The following is a 19,527-nucleotide window of genomic DNA, read 5'->3' on the forward strand; positions in this document are numbered from 1 at the left end:
CCAATCCAATGCACTAATCTAATATCCAACCCCATCTGCTCTAGTTTGACTGTCAATTTATCATGAGGTACTCTATCAAAAGCCTTTGCGAAATCCAAGTATATTACTGTGCATCCTTCTCCTCTGTCCAAGGAAGCAGTCATTTTATTGTAATAAATAAGTAGATTACTAAAACATGACCTCCCTTTAGCAAATCCATGCTGTCCATCAAAGATAATACCATTGTTGTCAACCCAACTCTGGATCCTAGTTCTCACAAGCTTCAACAACTTAACCACAACACCTGACATACAGATAGGCCTATAGTTTGATGCTTGAGTTCAATCACCTCCTTTATAAAGTGGCACAATCTTGCTCTCCTTAGGAACTTGACCAAGTGCAAGACTCATATTAAAAAAATATGTCAAGGCAGGTGTCAACTCCCTGGCACATTCCTTCAGAATATTCGGCGATATATTATCAAGTCCCACAGCCTTATTTACATCTAGTTTACTCAACTCCCCAAACACCTTGCTCACTTACAGTCAGTCTCTCCTCCCCATCATCAACTGCTCTCAATCTCTCCATGAAGTCACATTCACAAGATTGAAAGATCTTTATGAACTGCTCATTAAGTATCTCCACCACACTTTCTGCAACAGCTGTCTTTATGCCATTTTCTCCAATCAATGTCATCCTTCCATAATCATTCTTTCTTTTGCTGGCTACATATCGAAAGAACTCCCTACAATTCTTTTTGGCTTCATTAGCTAACTGCTGTTCATACCTCTCTTTAGCTACTCTCACCAACCAAGTCACCCTCCTTGCCTGGTCTTGATAGACCTCATGAAATTGGTTATTTCCACTTCTCTTATGCTGCCTCCACAATGTCCTTTTTCTCTGTATCGCATGCTTAATCTCTTTATTCATCCATCTCACACCTACCTTATTTAACCTTCTCACCCTTGGAATACATTTAGACATTGCATCTACTAGATAGTTTTTGAAAATCCCCCAAGCTGCATTGATCTCTTTTCCGGCTAACTCCTCAATCCATGCTACACTTGCAAGCTGTCTCCTGAGCTCTTCATAATCACTGCCCCCCCCCTTGTAGTTCCACATATACCCTTTTCTCATAGGGGTCTCTCAACATCTCTAATCCACAGTATTTTAGTAATAAGGTATGACACCTTTTGGCTACTTGCATATGGAAATAACTTCTGCATTACTCCAACCTTGATATCACTTCTGGATCTGGCTCCCACTGATGATACCTCAATAAAGGTCAAAACTGGTCTCTGTTGTTACTCTTCCCATAACGAGTAGCATTATACATGCCCATAAGTATATGTGCTTTGCATTATGGGATACTAAGGCAAGTGATGTGAAGTCATTGGCCTCTATATATAAGGTTGCCCAGTCATGAAGTTACTTCATGAATAAACTTTGTTGGCTTACATTTGGATAAAGAATTAAACCAAGAATATAATTTCTTGGCATCTTTAATTTATAGTATAACCGAGTGAAAAAAACTTTCAACTTCAATAAGGGGATGATGTGACTGTACAATCTTGTGCTGATAGCTAAAATGGGTGGAATTCTCAGTTAAGGGATATATGGAACTACAAAGTCAGTTACAAACTTAGCAGGCAGATTAGAGTATCATGAGATAAGAAGCTACAAGAGAAGAATGTTAATAGTACATGAAGAAATGGTACAGGTTGTTTGAAGGAAGCAATATTGGATTACAATCAGGGAGAGAGATAAATGAGTATCATAAATCAGGAGCTGCAAAAATGAAAATATCGTGGAGTGAATATAAAGAAAAAGATGATCAGCATCCCATGAGCAATACAAAGTGGTGAAAAGAAAGGCAACCAACATGGTAAGAATGACTAAAATTTAATAACAGGAAATTCGCTAAGCAGGCCAAAGGAAAGCACATGAAGTTTTTCACTATGTGGAAAGAATGATTATAGAAGGAAAATTTTAAACTGATGCTGACAGTAAGAAAGGTGAGAAGCAGATAAAACAGATAAGTTACTAAGTGATCACTCTGCAAGAGTATCATCCATACTGCAGTTGCCAGTATGACAGATTGTTATAATTGAGGCAGACGAACTAGAGGTGCAAAGTGATTAAAATATTTAGAAATATCAATGAATACAGCAGTGACATATTGGTCAGTGTGTTACAAGAATATTCAAGAGAACTGGCAATGTCAATGATCAAGATATTTAATCTGTCTCTCAGCTCTGGTAAGGTTTCAAGGGAGTAGAAAGAGGAAAAGACAGTTCATTACATAAAGGAGGCTTCTAGCCAGAAATGACAAATTACAGCCTGATTAATATCTAAGGTATTAAAAAAGTTGGTAAAAAGGTAGAATTCAAGAATGGGTGGATAGGAATATGATTTTCTGTAATATGCAACACAGCTTTATGAAGGGTATGCTCTCCCTTAGTAATTTACTGACATTTTATAAGTGGCTATACCATACTATTTGACTCTGCAAAGGCATTTGAAGAATACCACATCAAAAACAATTAAAAGTTGGAGAAAATGGGAATGAATGTGAAATTGGTGGCATGGATGGGGATAGTTAGCAGACAGAATCCAGGAGAATGAGGGTGATTAGTGAAGTGCTTTTTCAGGACTTTGTATTAGGGCCACTGCTGTTTGTGTATTAATGATATGGGAGATGATTTGTTGGAGAGTATTCGGTTGTTTGCTGAAGATGAAAAACTGGGGAGGACAATAGTTAAAGGTGATGTAGGACTATAGCAGAATGATTATTTAAATAATTTGGTAGTATGGGCAAAGGATAATGGTCAGTTTAATATGGCAAAGTACACAGAGTGCTTTCTATGGCTCTCCAGCCAGTAAAATGATACTAAGAGAATATATAAACTAATAGGCAAAGGAACACAGGGCTCATTGCAGTATATAATCATATGAAAAGAGAAAGTTTAAAAAGAAAAACACTAATCCAGACCTCTATGAAGGTCAAAAGACTCACTGTGGAAAGTACATCTTAAACAACAAAGTCTATCATACCACTCCTTAAAACTCATTCACCATTCATGCTCTCACCCTATCAGGTAATGAATTTCACAATCCAACAACCCTCCATGCAAAAAAGCTACTCCTCATTCTCTTGCTCACCACTCCCAGGGAAAAGATCCCTGTACTTCCGCTTGTTTTATCATAATAAAAAATCTTAGTTTATCCTGCAACTACCTCACACAGTTTAAAATGTCTGAATTATATCATCTGTTTTTTTCTATCCATTAAACTCTGCAATCCACATGACTTCAGTCATAAATCATGACTATGTGTGCTATCTGATAACTTTGTTATCTACCTCTACACCCTCCCCAGGGTTAATTTATCCCTTCAAATCCTGGCAAGCCATATCTGAGCACAATAATAATTCAGATGTAGTCTGATCAGAGCTTTATACAATGGAATTTTCACTCTTTTGGAAATCCAAGATCCATTGCCTTTTCTACTTCCCGTATTAATTCCTCTAATTGAATAAGCAGTCCCTCATTGGTGGATCCCAAATTTCAATACATTTAGTTGCATTAAATTGACATCCATCTTATGCCTATCTGTCTAACTAATTCAAATCCTGAAGTGCTGCAACATCAGCACTGTCAATAATAATTCTTCCCAGCTTCACCATCTGCACACAGATGAATATTCTATCATAATCCACTGAAAAAGGTTAAACAATAGGAGGTCCCAGTACATCCTGTAGAACCCCACTTGCCTACCTACTTCCTGGTACATAACTCTGGATTGGAGAGTATCTGTCTGATAGATTAGTCTGCTAATCTATCTATGGTGTAACTTAAATATCAGTTTATCATGTAGCACCCTTTCACCTCAACTGCTCATCACTTTATTATGAAGGGGCAATTGGATTACTGAAACAAGAGCATTCCTTAACAAATCCATGCTGACCATCAAAGATAACATTATCCTTCTCTGCCCAGTGTTGTATACTATTTCACTGATTTCTTAACTACAGAAGAAATATAAACTGGTCTATAGTTTAATATGAATAGTTATATAAGTTATTCATCCATAAGTTATAATTTGCAAATGATTCTAATTTCTCTCTTGCAATACTTATGCAGTGACAATGGTTACAAAACATTGCCAAAAATTATGTATGTATTAAGAGATTTTCCTTACCAAGTAAGGAAAATCTCTTATTTTTTACTATTCTGTAAATCATGATTACTATTCTATAATCATGTTGGAAGTTTTTTTTGCACGTCTTGCTAATTCAAATCCTGAAGTGCCACAATCAGCACTGTCAGTAATAATTCTTCCCAGTTTCACCATTTGCACACAAATGAATATTCTACTGTAATCCACTGAAAAAGGTTAAACAATAGAGTCCCAGTACATCATGTATAACCCCACTTGCCTACCCACTTCCTGGTACACAACTCTGGCAAGCAAGAGAAAGCAAGGAGATGTGTTTTGCATTATGGGAGACACTAAGGCAAGTAGTGATGAGAGCTTGGTCCATCTTTACCACAAGTTACCTCAGTCCTGAAGATACTTCAGGTGCAAGCTTTTGTTTGCTTACACTTGGATAAAGGATTAAACTAAATTTATTATATTCTGACCAAGTGGGGAAAAATTTCCAACATCTTTCTCTAAATCCAGAGAAATTTAATAATAAGGTGAGACACCCTTTGGCAACTCGTATAAGTAAATACGAGTTCTCCATTGCTTCCATCTCTGGGTCTGTCTCCCACTGATGAGACCTCAAAGTCCAAACCAGTCTGGGTAGTGGCCTTTCCCTTTTTGCATAGTATTATACATGTCTACAAGGAGATGTGCTTTGCATTATGGAAGACACTAAGACAAGTATTTAAGTAACCATTATTCACATTATGATACCTATCATACTCTTAAAAAAAAACCTTAATGCCAGGGCACTCAACTGCCACTGGCAATCCATTCTAGTCATTCACTGTCCAAGAAAACAACTAGACATCGTTATTAAGCAATTTCCAGTGATTCCTAGTTTCTTTTTCCAGTATGTATTGAAAAATTTATTTTGTAACAATTTTGTAGAACTCCTTAAGATTCTAATCATCTTTTCCACCTGTCAAATTTTGCACACTTTGTTTATCCTCACAGGGTACATTCCACAGACCTGTCAACGTGTCACTTGTCTGAATGCATTTACAGCAGCAAATACATCTGTGAGAATCACCATTGATTTTATAAAAATATTCACCATTTAGAAACTTATAATGTATACTATCATTAATTAACTTCATGATTAAAACTGTCATTGAATGTGTAGAAATAATATAACATGCTTTGAGAGAGATACGTTTTTGTTTTGCGACTCACACCCATGAAAGATTGTAAAATCTATAGTATATTAGTACTCTGGATAAGAAAAGGATTAAAATGCTTTGCTCTAAGAGAATAAACAAGGAATTCAGTGAAATTCATTTACCTCCTAAAGACATTCAAACATCCATGCCCACAGGAAATTTAAACTTATAACCTAGTAATGAGAATACCTATCTACTTGGCATAAACAAACCAAGGGCAATTATACTTTACTACCAGCTACTCTAATTATCCCATAAGAAGCAATTCCCAGAAAACGTGTTTTGAAATATTTCTTTAATATATGTTTGAAGTATACAGAAAACTTTAAAAATTACTACCTCTTGGAGTCTGAAGACATTTTAGCGCTTAATATTCTGATCATTATGAAAAGCTGATATTTCACTAAATTATTCTAACATCCTCAGGAGTAATAAACAGCAGGATTAACTAAGTGAAACAACTTATTGGTTCACTTTTGTTTGTTCTATTAGCCCGTTCCTTTATATCCTTCCCTTAAAGAATGCCAACATATTGTGATGAGCCAATAATTAAGCGTTGTTAATTTTTACATATACATTAACGTTCACTCTGTATGCCTTTGAAGAATGCTGACGAGCTCATTCTATGACGATTATCCTGGAGGTATTGCATAGTAATTATAATGGAAAACGGTCTTGCCTATCTACAACACTTAAATATCAATATTCTTTCCAACACAGAATAGCAATCGTGCATATAATATAATATTTATTCAACTGGAAATGTGATTTAAGTCATGTTTGAATTCAATAAAAATGTAAATTTTTTAATACGGCTTTTCAACATAAATTCTACTTAGTGCGCCAAGCGGCATATGGATTTTTTTTCCCCTTGCCTTTATGTAATCTGTCGGCTTGTACATTTGCATATATCTTTAACTATAAAGTTAACAACCCTATGTCAAATTATGTTACTGTACGACTGGAAGCAAATTAGAAGTAGTCAGCGAGAAGGTACTAATCAGTGGCACACAAGGTCAAAAGAACCAGTCTGTCAGTATGCGTAGGTTGGACCGCGAGTCCAATTCCTTTCACAATTTCCTTTTTATTATGCATTTACCATAAGAAATGAAGAGTTTCAAATGTAATTTAACAGAGTCTAACATTTATATATGCGATAGGACATTGCAATTCTTTCAATTACTGAATACAGCAATTAAAAATGGGTTGAAATCCAGAGCTTCGTAGCAATCGTCGCTATTTTAATCGCTTTAAGAAAATAATGCAATTTCAATATGCAATGAATAGTGCAACGGCCTGCGTTATTTCTAAAATTTTCAGAAATTTTAATAGATTAGATCTTCGCATTTGGCATATGACAAACGGGGGAAAAAATAAAGATGTACAAAAATTTCTTCAATTATGAATTTAGTCCGCACAAAAATAAAATAAAATAAAAAACACTATTGTGCGCCGCATATACTACCATATGGACGAATATGTATGAACATAAAATAACCTAGTATCAATCATAATATTTTTTTCGAAAAATTTTTAACATCGCCTTCTAGTCGATATCAGGCTAAATTTCTCATGTCACTTCTTCATCCGCCCCTCCATCTTAAGTGTTTTAAAATTCCACACACATAATTTCAGATGTCGCTTGTCTCTGATAAACAAATGTTTCCAAATACTGTCTATCCCGGTGATCCGCCATGTCAGTCAACAGCTGACTGCCAGTAGTGTGAAAGAGCATACGGGCATCCAAACAGCTGACGTGTGTTCCAGTTCCCAAGGTTTTATAAATCTACCTTGTTCCTGACCTTCATCTGTGTCAATATTTCGAAGTTGGGCTTCGTAATGCGTAATTTTGATTGATCCTTTATTAAGATCGTTTACCAATTGTCTTAAACAAAAACAAAAAATATTTCAATAAGGTTTTCGGCATGCCCAACAAAAGAAAACAAGTGCTAAAACGAAGGCCAATTTATAAACGTTGAGTTTGTTTATACAAATCATACTTGCTGAACGTTGAGCTATCGAATGAGTTAATTATAATACATCAATTAGGTTTACAGTTATCACAGTCAAAGAAAGTAGCATTAATAACCTTGTGCTGCTTAGTATATATGATAAATATTAAAATGTGAAATATTTAATATTTCACGAATATCAAAATAAAGTAATATCGTTTCTGGTCAATATATGCTCAGATATTACAATAGAAATCCTGTGCATTATACGTTGGATTAAACAAGGAAGTCTATTTGATATTAGCTTCCAAAATGTGTCAAAATGTCAATTTTAATATGACGATTCAATCGACAAGTAGTGAAGTCAGGACTTCAAGGTAGGTTTCTAACAAACTAATGCGGTTTGACAGATTTGGTGACGCTGAATGAAATTATTTCATCTCCTTTAGTGTTTCCGTTTTCTTTTTAACACTGACAACTATTTCAAAATTCACTCTTTACTATCACACCAGATCGGATAAATTATGTAAAATAGCTCCATTTCTCAAATTATTCAACGACAGCTGAGCAGACACTTCGAAAAGGAACAAAGGCTTACCTTTCCTGCACGTTCCTGTTCAGCCTTTCTAGAATCTTCTTTCTTTCCCAGCCCTCGTCTGTTTTAACCCATGCCTCCCCCGGCGATCTCCAATCCTTCGAGATAAAAGGCATTATTTACAAAACAGTTAACTGCAACGATTACCTAAAACCTTATTTTAACAGTACCTATACTACGCAGCGTTTGGGATAACCAGCTGCGTTGAGTTTTAATATGACTGCATGTCTTTGTTGACGGAAGTGACGTTTTATCACGTGTAAGAATTGATAGTTCTGTTCCACAACACTTCAAAAAAAAAAAAAAAAGAACGCTGTTGCATCCAAATGTTATTATTTGCACTTGGGAAGTTATCTTTTTTCGTATTAAACATAATTTAGATAGATAATACATAATTAACTTCGAAATGTATTATTAATTTACATTTTAATTATAATTTTTAAAAAAGCATTAAGGAAGAGCAAATCATGGTGACATCTGGCGGTCACTAATGAAATGATTTTGATGGCGCGAAGTGTGAAAATGTGAAGTATAATTAACTATATTATAGATCAGTTTTTACTGACGTTATATATAATTACGTTAACTGGAAGTATGTTTTTGAAACCTAGTCTAACCAAGGTAAAATAACTTGAGAGTTGAACTTGTAAAACCGTATCTCAATATTAAGAAAAATTGTATTCTAACATTGTATTTAACGATGAATGAGGAAACAAATTTAAACGAGGTCTGTAGTTGTGGAAAAAGTAAATATTGCCTCTTCTGGCATAAGCTTCAGGAAGGCTGCTCTAGTAGTGCTGTTTTTTATAAAAAATATAAGATCGAATTAACATCATTGCCTCCACTTTTTACAGATGGAATGGATTTTTTATTACAAAAAACGGCATTTAAGCTTTATGGTTTTGAGGAACGAGATTCGAGAAATAATCTCGAATTTGAAAAAAGCAGCTTACACGCCGAGTATGGACAGCACAAAAACGAAGAGTCTGACGATTTTGAACTTACTGGATGTCCCTTAGAATATACATGCAGTTCGCTAACTTCTTCGGATATGTGCGATAATTCACATTCACCCGATTCGTTTATGAGAGAAGAGACCTTTAATAATGCAGAAACAAGGGGCAATTTAAAACCTGAAAATCAAGGTAAAGCTTTAGCTGTTGAAGATGCAAGATGTCTAATGTCTGTTTATCTTAGCACTAAGTGTGAAAATGTGTCACACGAAAATATAACTAAATATCCACTATTGATATTATGTGATGGATCAGATGCTCAGAAAACTGTGCTACTTGGTGTTTATAAAAAGCCTGACAGCTGTATCCGAATTAAGGTTACTTGTGATAAGTTACATTCAAAAAATGATCTGCCCACACTGGCAGCTATCAAACAACAACATATGTTAGGATTTTTGCATAGTAGTGTTAATGTTAAAGCTCTTGCTTTGTATGATATTCAGAAGTCTACAGGACATTTAACTAACTACACACATAATGATAATTACATATATTTTGAATGTTCATGGCATGGTGCAACAAAAATCTTGGAAATGCCAAATAAGGAGACTTCTGCTAGTGTGCTCTTAGTAAAAGCCAGACCAGATATAAAAGTAAGCATTTTACTAGAAAAATATAAGGAATTAAAAGAATTAGAATCTCTTAACAAGAGATTAAATACCTTCAGTGAAACAGATCTACAATTTGATGGGCCATTGGAAATAGATGTATTAGAAAAAGTTAAAGTATTTGTTAAGAATTATGATAAAGCAAAACTTGCCACCTATTCAGTGAATTCCAACACTCGTTATGACAGTCTGACTATGGGCATCAAGCAAGACCCCGATATAGCAGATTGGTTGTGGAATACATTGAAAAAAGTTTCTTCCTTACAAACATTGAAAAGTGCTTTAAGTGAAGTTTTTCAGTCTCTTCATAAAGGGTTGATAAAGCCTGATGTTTACAGTTCATCCATTGGTATGCTAATGGTAAATTTGTATAAACACAACACTGATGTTCCACTTTTGAATGGATTAACTTCATTGCAGTATTTAGTAGATTTAGGAATATTTAAAATGAAGAAAGAATATATCCTGATTTTTAATAGCATCTCACATTTAACAGGATGTCATATAAATGAATATTTTGAAAATATGACACAATATAATAAAGTAATCCTTTTGAAAAAGCTTCATCATATACTAGAAACAGTGGTATTTTGCAAGCAGTACTTAAATCTAAACAAAATAACTATTACCTCATTTGTGAAAAAAGCACTTGAATTCTATAAAAGCAAATGTGATATTGAACCTGATCATGTATTTAAGTTTCCATTGCTTTTGCAAACAGTACGAAAGAGCTGTGAAAAAACTTTAGTGCCTATTGAATGGCAAATATCTCTAGTGTCAACTCATGGAAATGTTAAAATTCAGACTGTGGCTCATATTGGTCATAAGCAGCTTTATGATCACATTAAGAAACATGAGAATGTTGAAGAAAATGAGCATATAAACAGTAGTATTAATGTTGACAAAAAATCAGATTGTTACTACTTGACAAAGGTTATTTGTATTGAAGACCAAGTGTTTAAATTCAGTAATTTTAATTCTGTAACAAAGTAAAATTTAACTTATACAGACATTGGAAATCAAGCAGTTTTTAACTTTATTAAGAAAAGTATATTATTTATTAGTTATATTCATTCTTTAACAGTTTAGCATGTTAATTAATATAATAGCCAATGAATAATTGAGCTTTTTTTTTTTGGACTGTTTCTGTCATAAGAAAGAAGAAAATGGTGCTTAAAACAGAGGGAGTTGAAAATTTTCTTTGACCTTAATAGAATTCTAATGATATGTTACAAGATGATTATGAAGGACATGAAATTATGATCATTCTTATTGGTTTTGCTGCGTACTACCAAAGAAGTCAGAATTATTATGCTATATGATGTGAGCATATGTCAGAAAATAAACCTCAGAATTTTATGTTTGATGTTTCAAACTGAACATATCCACTTAAAATATTGATATGTGGGATTGCAGAATTTGCTTCATTTTATAACATATTAACAAATATCCAGTGTCGGAAATTTCTTATTTCTTTGCATTTCTGCATTATGTAATTAATCACACTGCTTGCTTTTAATAACAATATGTTGTAATATTTCTACCAGTATAAAAATTAAAACTGTTGTAATATTTGTTGTATCATTAGTTTCACTTTTGAGTAGCTTTATGACTGTTTCTAGGATAAGTAGGTAGAAACCAGCTCTTTTGTCAAATATTGCCTTCTCATTTTCCTGGAAGAAAGAAGAAACTTTTGAAGAAATCTTCAAAAGTTCAAAGTTCTACTCCAGAGCTTCCAAATCTTCATGAATTTGGAAGTTATTTTTTACCCCTAATACCATCTATTCAAGTCCTCCTGAAGGGAATATTATATCAGAATTATTAGCTTCCCCCCCCATGCTAATCCTATGATATAACTACTTCTTCCCCCCTACCCCTTTTCATTAAGCTTATTGAGAGATTAGGTTTGTCCTGCTCTCAGATCCTCCTGTGTTTCCCATCATGGTAATCAGGGCTGCTTTATTATTATTATTCCTGATACCTCCAAGAAGTCCGAAGACTCATCGCGGGAGGACACCTACAACTGTCTCTACACCTAACCTCTACTACGAATCATCTCCATCAATGCCATCTACCTCCAACACCACCACAACTAGTATTTTTGTCTGTAAATTGCGTGTGTTCTGAAGGGCCGATTTGTCGAAATTAGAAATTATGTAGAAATTATGATTTTTACCTTTGCATCATTGGCAAAACCTATTCAGTATTTTGTGAAAAGCCTATCCCATCTGAATTCACATGTATCAAAAAAATATTGGTAGATTACTGAGACAACTCTCCATACTCATTTGTCTTCCACAAAGTTTTATATCGCTTTCTATTCATTTCTGAATTCGGATCACACTTAACTTTTCCAAGACTATCCAACACTCAAGAAATATACTAACTGTCCTGTAATTTGCTACTTTCTCTTTTTTGTACCATTCCTGTGGGAAATCTAGACAAAATAGCTCCTTATTCTCTTTCCAATGCTTTGGTGCTCTCTCTCAGAATTAACTCACATCAAATATGAACTATTGACATAGTTCATATTTTGCCTTGACATGTGGGCTGATATTCCTATTAAACTGGTTAGCAGCTGTATTTAGATTTTGCAATATTGTTAAAACCCTCATTCATCCCAATTTTCTCATCTGTTCCTTCCTTTCCAGTATCAAGTACTGTATTATATCGTTTCCATCCAGATATCCAGTCATTCTCATATGAGAATGCAAGATTTATCTCCTGGAAGCTCAGTGTTCTACGCTTGCAAAATAGATAAAATCAGCCAAAGAACATGTACAATTAACAGACACTTACTTTGTAATTAATTGCTTTGACGAATTTGTGCAATAATTTTACTACTTCTGCTACAATCTTCCAAGTTTTTCTTTTCAGTAATTACCTTCCTTTTATTTGCCATGTAATGACAAAAGGAACAGTGGTTATTGAAAAGAAAAACATTATGTAATGAAAGTTCATAGGCTGTCCTTTGGCTTATGCAGTTCGTTTCTTAGTCTAATTTGATTTTGTCTTCTTTATGATAGTCATTCTCCTAGTATGGTTATGTACTTTTTATTTATCTCTTCATTGTTTTTCTCCACCAACTTTCACTATAAAGAACTTGTAGGACAAAGAGAAATAGTTTGTTGGAGTGAAAAATATGGACGTTCATCAAGACATTTCTGTAGTTTATTATAGTGAAAGCAGATTGTATTTTTTATGCAGTTCTTTCTTAACAGTGCCATCTATTCCTTAAATAACACTTCCAAGGACCTCTGTTGATTTTTTCCCTTCTGATTCAGGGAGTGCAGTCTTAACATTGCTCTTTGCAGATAGTTTTTTGACTGATTGCATGGTTATTCTCACCAAGGTAAGAATTCTGCCTCATTCATGAAATATCCTTTGATATCACTAGATTTGGCACTTTTGATACACTATAACCTAGTGGAAAAAATTGCAACGATGATTATCCCTCATTCGAGGACTGGATTTACTACAGAAACATATGAACACATTAAAATATTGATACTGAAAACTTATATAATGTATGTTATGCACTCTTGTTACAGTTGGAAGAATGATGTTAACAAATAGGTTGATGAAGACGCTGATGCTAGGGGAAACCCTATTTCTCCACCTCTTACCATGAGTAACTACAGCCTGTTCCATAAGTCCTAAATAATAATAATAAGGAAAACGAAGTTTAATCAGGTAAGTATATGATATTCACATTTAACAATAGCTCGGTCATCAGATACGTTAGTATGGGCACCATTGTTCTATGTGCAAATTGTGATATATCACTGTCTGATGTTTATTTTTCTTAACATTTGTGATGTGAATGGTTCCTTTCATTTGTTTTATTGTTTCCTATCTGTAAATATTTAATTAAAATATCTGGATTAAACTTTATTTTTATCTAAAGATATAGAAGACATGCTATTTTCAACTGTGCAGCCTCAGCTGTCATGTTAACAGTGTTTTCGCCATTTGTATTTATTCAGAATTGGATTTGATCCTACAAAAGTCAATCATCCATGTTCCCACATAAAATTTACAATGGAGAAGAAAATGACAGAAATTTGCTTTAGGTATCCTATTCATTAACAACTGCAGGCTCGCTTACCAACTCTATTTGCTATAAACCATCTTCACTGACAGATATACAGACATCTTGTGATTCCGAATTTGAGATGACCATGCTAATTATTTTCCACTTCTTAAACTCATTTGCTGGCATAACGCTCATGACTGCCTCTGTCCACCCATTCCACTCCTTCACTGCTCTCCATTTAAAAAATAATTAATCAAAAATAAAATAAAATCCTCACATTCCTGCTAGCCACACTCTTACAGAACTTCCAATTCCTTGTTTTCTCCCTTCTTGTCATGCATTGAGAAATTTCTTCTGCATCAACTCTATGAAATTGTTTTAGTGACTTATATTTCATCATCACTACTCTACCTGTTTGAGGATTTGGTAATTCCCAAACCATCAGTCTGTTTCTCTTACTGTGTATTCTATTTCTTAATCCTCTCCATCATTTTTTAATCTGTCTTCCCCCATAAATTAACCAGCTGGTCAAATTTGTGCGCAGTAGTCTCAGGTGTAGCTATATCAGAGTGTTATAAAGAGAGATAATAACCTCAATATTTCTATTTCATCCAAGTGATCCTGGGTATCCTTCAGGGAAGCATGTAAAATATTTTCAATATTTTACATGCTTCTATATCGTTTAGAGTGTAGAAACCACTGCTCTTCTTAACAGAGCTGGCACCATTTTTTTCTCTGATTCTAGTTTACAACAAAAGTGACTGTCAAAGCTTTGATGTGAATAAATGGTTATAACCTAATAATAAGTAAGCGTGCATACAGTGAATCATTGACAATTATATGCCTTTTTTCTATGCTATATCCAATGAGAGAAGATTTCCTGTTTCCCATATTTTGACATTTCTGTGCAAGTTTCAAGGATTCTGAAGAAGTTTCAGCTTGCCCTTACTTTGTGCCATATAACAAACTAGAGTTTGTTGCCCACCACAAAGAACAGGCTACCTTGCTTTCTTTACCTGATATATATGAGGGTGGTCTGAAACATTCTTGGCCTTGACCATAGATGTCAACACTATCGGCAAGATTTTTTTTTTTCTAAGTTGGTACATCTGTCATAAGCATCCATGTGAAATTGCAAGTCATTCTATCAAGTACAGTGATACCTCGGCTAACGAAGATAATTCGTTCCAGAATCACCTTCATTAGCCAAAAGGTGATTTCCTGCAGGTTTCTATAGAAAATCGTTTAATTTGTTCTGGATGCTGCCTGCTGTTGAAAGATAAGTTTTATAAAATAGTAAAAAGCACACTATAAAAGGGCAAAAACTCACCAAAGGCTGAGATGAACAGCTACCCAATTAGATGAAGGAGAATGGAAAGTAGAATGAAAAACTGACGATCTTTACACTATCATATACACTTTTTTTAAACTGAAAATATGTACACAATGTTTTTACTATTCTTCTTCCAAATTTTCAAAGTTTATTCAAGGTAAGTCTCCTCTTCTTCAGTAGCTGGCCTCTATCTCTTTGCTAAAGGATAAGTCAAAAATCTGTCCAAGGTTGATTGAACTTCTCTTTTTTTCAGAATGTTTTTAAAGTGATTCAGACACTTGTCTTCAACCAAGGCACAAAGTCTGTTCATTTCATCTTTGTTGGGATGCCACTTTTTAGCCAAAGACTGAAACTCTTCCCAGTAGTGCAGCATTTTTTTAATGACACCTGTTGGCATTCTTCCCTTTTTATTGCTGTCCCACTCCTCTTGAACTTCTCAAACCATCCTCTGCTTCCTTTGAATTCTTCCTGTGCTCTGCCTCTGCTGTACTGTGTCCTGCCACATTTTTCTTCAAATTTTCATAAATCATTCTGGCTTTGCTGCAGATCATCTCTTGAGTCATAGTGCCACCAACCATTTGACGCTCATTTATCCAGATCATCAGAAGCTTTTCCATTTCTTCATTCACAGAACTTCTTTGGGTTGAGAGGCCAAGGTCTTCACACCAGCTGCAACTGAAACTGCCTTAATCTCCTCCTCCTCCTCCTTCAAAATTGTAGCTATTGATGATAATGCTATGCCATGCTTGACTGCTAAATCCACAATTCTGACTCCCCTTTCATATGCTGAAATTATTTCTTTCTTTTGCTCAATTGTGAGCAACTTTCTGCTTCCCTTGGGTTTGTCGCTTACTTTTTTTTTTGGACCCATTGTCAAGAAAATTTTTTTCTGAAAAATATAAAAGAAATATGGCATATTATTTATTTAATTAGATAAGAATAGAATTTACTAATTATAAATTAATCCACCATAGTAGAATTTAGCCAAGCAAAGAATAAATACTATCACACTTACCTCTCGCATTCACAGCTACACAGAGTGTGCACCGTACTGACACTGGTATGAGATGTCTCACTTCTCGCTGTCTCGAACGTAAACAACCCAGTCGGGTTGGTGGGTCTCCCCTGTGTGATGTGATCAGCTCATTTCTTTGCCACACACATACAGATGGAAAAGATAAGCTCCTGGAATGGCCCGACCATTCATGTTTGCTGCTTTATGTTACTGCGTGCATCCACTAAAACATTCGTTAGCCGAGTCCAAAAAACAGTGAAAAAAAATCTTCGTTAGCCGAGGTATCACTGTAGTTTGTTTTATACAGCTATCTGAAGCAAAAGTGTTGTCTGTATCCCTTGAAATGGATAAAATTGAATATTGTGCAGTTATAAAATTCTTTGTAAAAGAAGGTTTAACGGCAAAAGAAATTCATTCAAAGTTCATAAAAGTTTATGGGCACTCTTCCCCTTCATTTTTGACAATTAAGAAATGGGCTGCCGAGTTTAAACGTGGCCGTACCAGGCATGAAGATGATCCACGTGAAGGATGTCCAAAAAGCGTAACAACACCAGATTATTATTGATCAAGTGCATGATATGGTATTGGATGACCATTGAGTCAAAGTGCATGAAATTGCTGAGACTATAGGCATTTCAAAAGAATGTGTAGGATATATTTTGCATGAAGAATTGCAAATGAAAAAGCTTTGTGCAAGATGGATGCCGGGCTTGCTCACAGTAGATCAAAAACGCACTCGCATGAAGATCTCTGAATAGTGCTTCGGGTGTGTTAACAAGAATAAAACTGATTTTGTGCATCGATTTATTACAGTGGATGAGACATGGATTCACCATTACACACCAGAATCCAAACTGCAGTCAAAACAGGGGACAGAAGCCAGTTGTTGCCAAAGAAGACAAAGTCGGGTCTATTAGCAGGAAAGATCATGGCATCAGTGTTTTGGGATGCTAAAGGCATTTTATTTATTAATTATCTTGAAAAGGGTAAAACAATAACTGGAGAATATTATTCCAATCTTTTAACCAGACTAGACGAAAAAATTTGTGAGAAAAAACCCTGTTTGCAGAAGAAAAAATCGTCTATCATCAGGACAATTTACTTGCCTACAGAGGTGTTTTGGCAATGGGAAAATTAAGGAATCTGCACTATGAATTGTTGGAACATCCACCCTATTTCCCAGATTTAGCTCTCTCTATCTCTTCCCAAAACTAAAACTCTTCCTTGCTGGTCCATGTTTTTCTTCAAATCAAGAGATAATTGCAGCTGTAGAGGGGTATTTTGCAGATCTTACTGAGAACCACTACACTAACAGAATAATGCTATTGGAGCATTGCTGGAATAAATGTATTAGTCTTAAGGGAGATTATGTTGAAAAATAAAAATAATTTTAAAATTATAAATTCGGTTTTTCATTGTTAGGCCGAGAACTTTTCAGACAACCATCGTATATCACTTGCCTTGTAACTTTATCTCTTGCACAAGAATAATAATAAAAAAATAATGGATGATACTTACATTAAATTATTTATTTAATATTTGCAGAATTTTCTATTAGGATCTATAACATTATCAGCACAACTGAAGAGAGATAAACATTAAAAAGAATAACATTTAAATTGCAGGCACATGACAATATATATGCTAACTCCATCTGCAACTAATAAATGGAAAGAAATAAAATAAAAACAATTACATTTTTAAAAATAATCTTTTACCTTTTGTATTTTGTGCTAGTTGTCAATTCCATTGAGAAGAGAATTAGCACATACCAAATCCACATTCATTATGTGAATTGCACCTGTCTTGCTACATTTGGTTCTATATGGCATTGACACTGAACATGGGATCCTTAGGAAAAATAGGAAGCTCATGTACAAAATCCTTCTTAGGTTTAAGTGTTTATCCAGTGAGAGCTCTCTTACATCAACTTAATATGATTTGGAATGATTATTGATTCTGAGAGTGTAGAGAATTTTTATCAGAAGCAGCTAAAAAAAGCTGAGCCTTTGTAGCTCGGTCAGTATAAATTAAGCCCTTTGGTCAGAAAGACCTTGGTTTGATTGCAGTCAGTGACATCATGAATCTTTATCTGGTCTCTTTTGACAAAAGGTGAGTTAGCTGGTCACATAAAGAAATAGAGGGTTTTTTCACCCGGAAACTCGGGTTTTTTGTACCTCAAAACAGGCAAACTGGCCCGTGAACACACACACATTTACAGTAATAAAATTCATATTAATTCCTCATTAGGAGGGCTCAACCAGTCCTAAGGGGCGGTTGAGGGAAAGGGGAACCCCACACGAAATAAATAAATACGGAGGTCGGGGTTTTTTTAAATAAATACAGAGGTTGGGTTTTTTTCACCTGGAAACTCAGGGTTTTCATTCCCCAGAACAGGCAAACCGGCCCTGTAAACATGCATCTACAGACAAAGGACACACCGGGAGGCATAGGACCAACCACCTTATCCTCGAGACTGTAGGGGTTGTGAAGTCCACAGCTAAAGAAGCTGAATGGTTCGTGAAAAGCTTGAGACAACTATAACAAGCTACTACTTTTTTTTAACTGGCCTGTGTATTAAGCTTCATTCTGTCAGGTTTCTACTTGAACAGATGCCTTGTTATAATACTTGTCATCTCTTCCATCAAAAAAAAGATGTAAGAACTTAAGAACATTTTATACAAAAATTTCATCCACATTGCATGCTTACAAGAAACGAAAGAAAATCAATATCTGAAGCTTCAAATCAAAGGCTATTATTAAGGAAAGACAGACTGGGTTGTTCTGCCAGAGGTCTAGCTATACTCCTACAGACCAAACACATCAAATATAAAGAAATCATATCAACTACAAACAGCAGTATAAATAGTAACACAGAGGCTCAAGAGGTCAAGATATTTCTACCAAAACGCATTATTACAATAGTCAATGCATATCACCCAGATAACACAGATATAAATACAGAATTACTTCAACAACTAAGTGAAACAACATCAGACACAAAGTTCCTTTTAGGAGATCTAAATGCCAAAAGCCCAACTTGGGGCTCCCCACAACTAGATCGGAAAGGAGCACAAATAGAAGACATAACTGATGATCTAATTTTGCCTGTTGCTTATGATCTTCCTTGAGATCATAAACAATAGGCAAAATACATATCTGTCATAAACAATAGGCACAGAATCAGCATTAGACATCACAGCTGTAGATTATGAAACTGCGAGTCTTACCCAAAGGAAAATACTAAAGAATGCCATCAGTGATCATAGACCTATTATCACAACCATTAATTTGCAGCTAGACCAAAAACCACAGACAAAGAGATCTTGGAACTTCAGAAAAGCAAATTAGCCTAAATACACACAACTATTAGAAACATATTGCACTGGCACACCCACTAGTAAAGAACTTGATCAGCAACTACTCGAACTAACTAACAACATGCAGAAAGCTGCAAAAAATTCAATTCCCAGAGGTCTCAGGAAAAACAATCGGGTTCCATTTTGGAAAGATCACAATATCAGTGCTATGATCACTGAAAGAGATATTATCAACGAACATTTAAAACAAAATAATACAGAAGACAACAGAAAGAAGTTAATAGAATTAATTCAAAACATAGAAGAT

General features: G+C 34.8%; 2 protein-coding genes across 2 annotated transcripts in view; one reads left to right on the plus strand and one right to left on the minus strand.

The window, feature by feature from the left end:
- LOC150095261 (F-box only protein 32) overlaps positions 1-8,094 on the minus strand; it is a 357,698-nt gene extending 349,604 nt beyond the window's left edge. Inside the window, exon 1 of the mRNA XM_090409832.1 lies at positions 7,899-8,094. Within this exon, the coding sequence (XP_090265958.1) occupies positions 7,899-8,011 (113 nt within the window). The 5' untranslated portion in view covers positions 8,012-8,094. The remainder of the gene's footprint in view (positions 1-7,898) is intronic.
- Positions 8,095-8,444: 350 nt separating this feature from the next.
- Zwilch (zwilch kinetochore protein) lies at positions 8,445-11,088 on the plus strand. The gene has a single exon (XM_090410403.1). The coding sequence runs from the start codon at positions 8,596-8,598 to the stop codon at positions 10,507-10,509; it is 1,914 nt and encodes a 637-aa protein (XP_090266529.1). The 5' UTR covers positions 8,445-8,595; the 3' UTR covers positions 10,510-11,088.
- Positions 11,089-19,527: the final 8,439 nt, after the last annotated feature.

The sequence above is a fragment of the Typopeltis vanoorti genome, chromosome 20 (genome assembly GCF_054136105.1).
Source record: "Typopeltis vanoorti isolate ZY-2024b chromosome 20, IOZ_Tvanoo_1.0, whole genome shotgun sequence".
In the NCBI taxonomy this organism is placed as follows: Eukaryota; Metazoa; Arthropoda; class Arachnida; order Uropygi; family Thelyphonidae; genus Typopeltis; species Typopeltis vanoorti.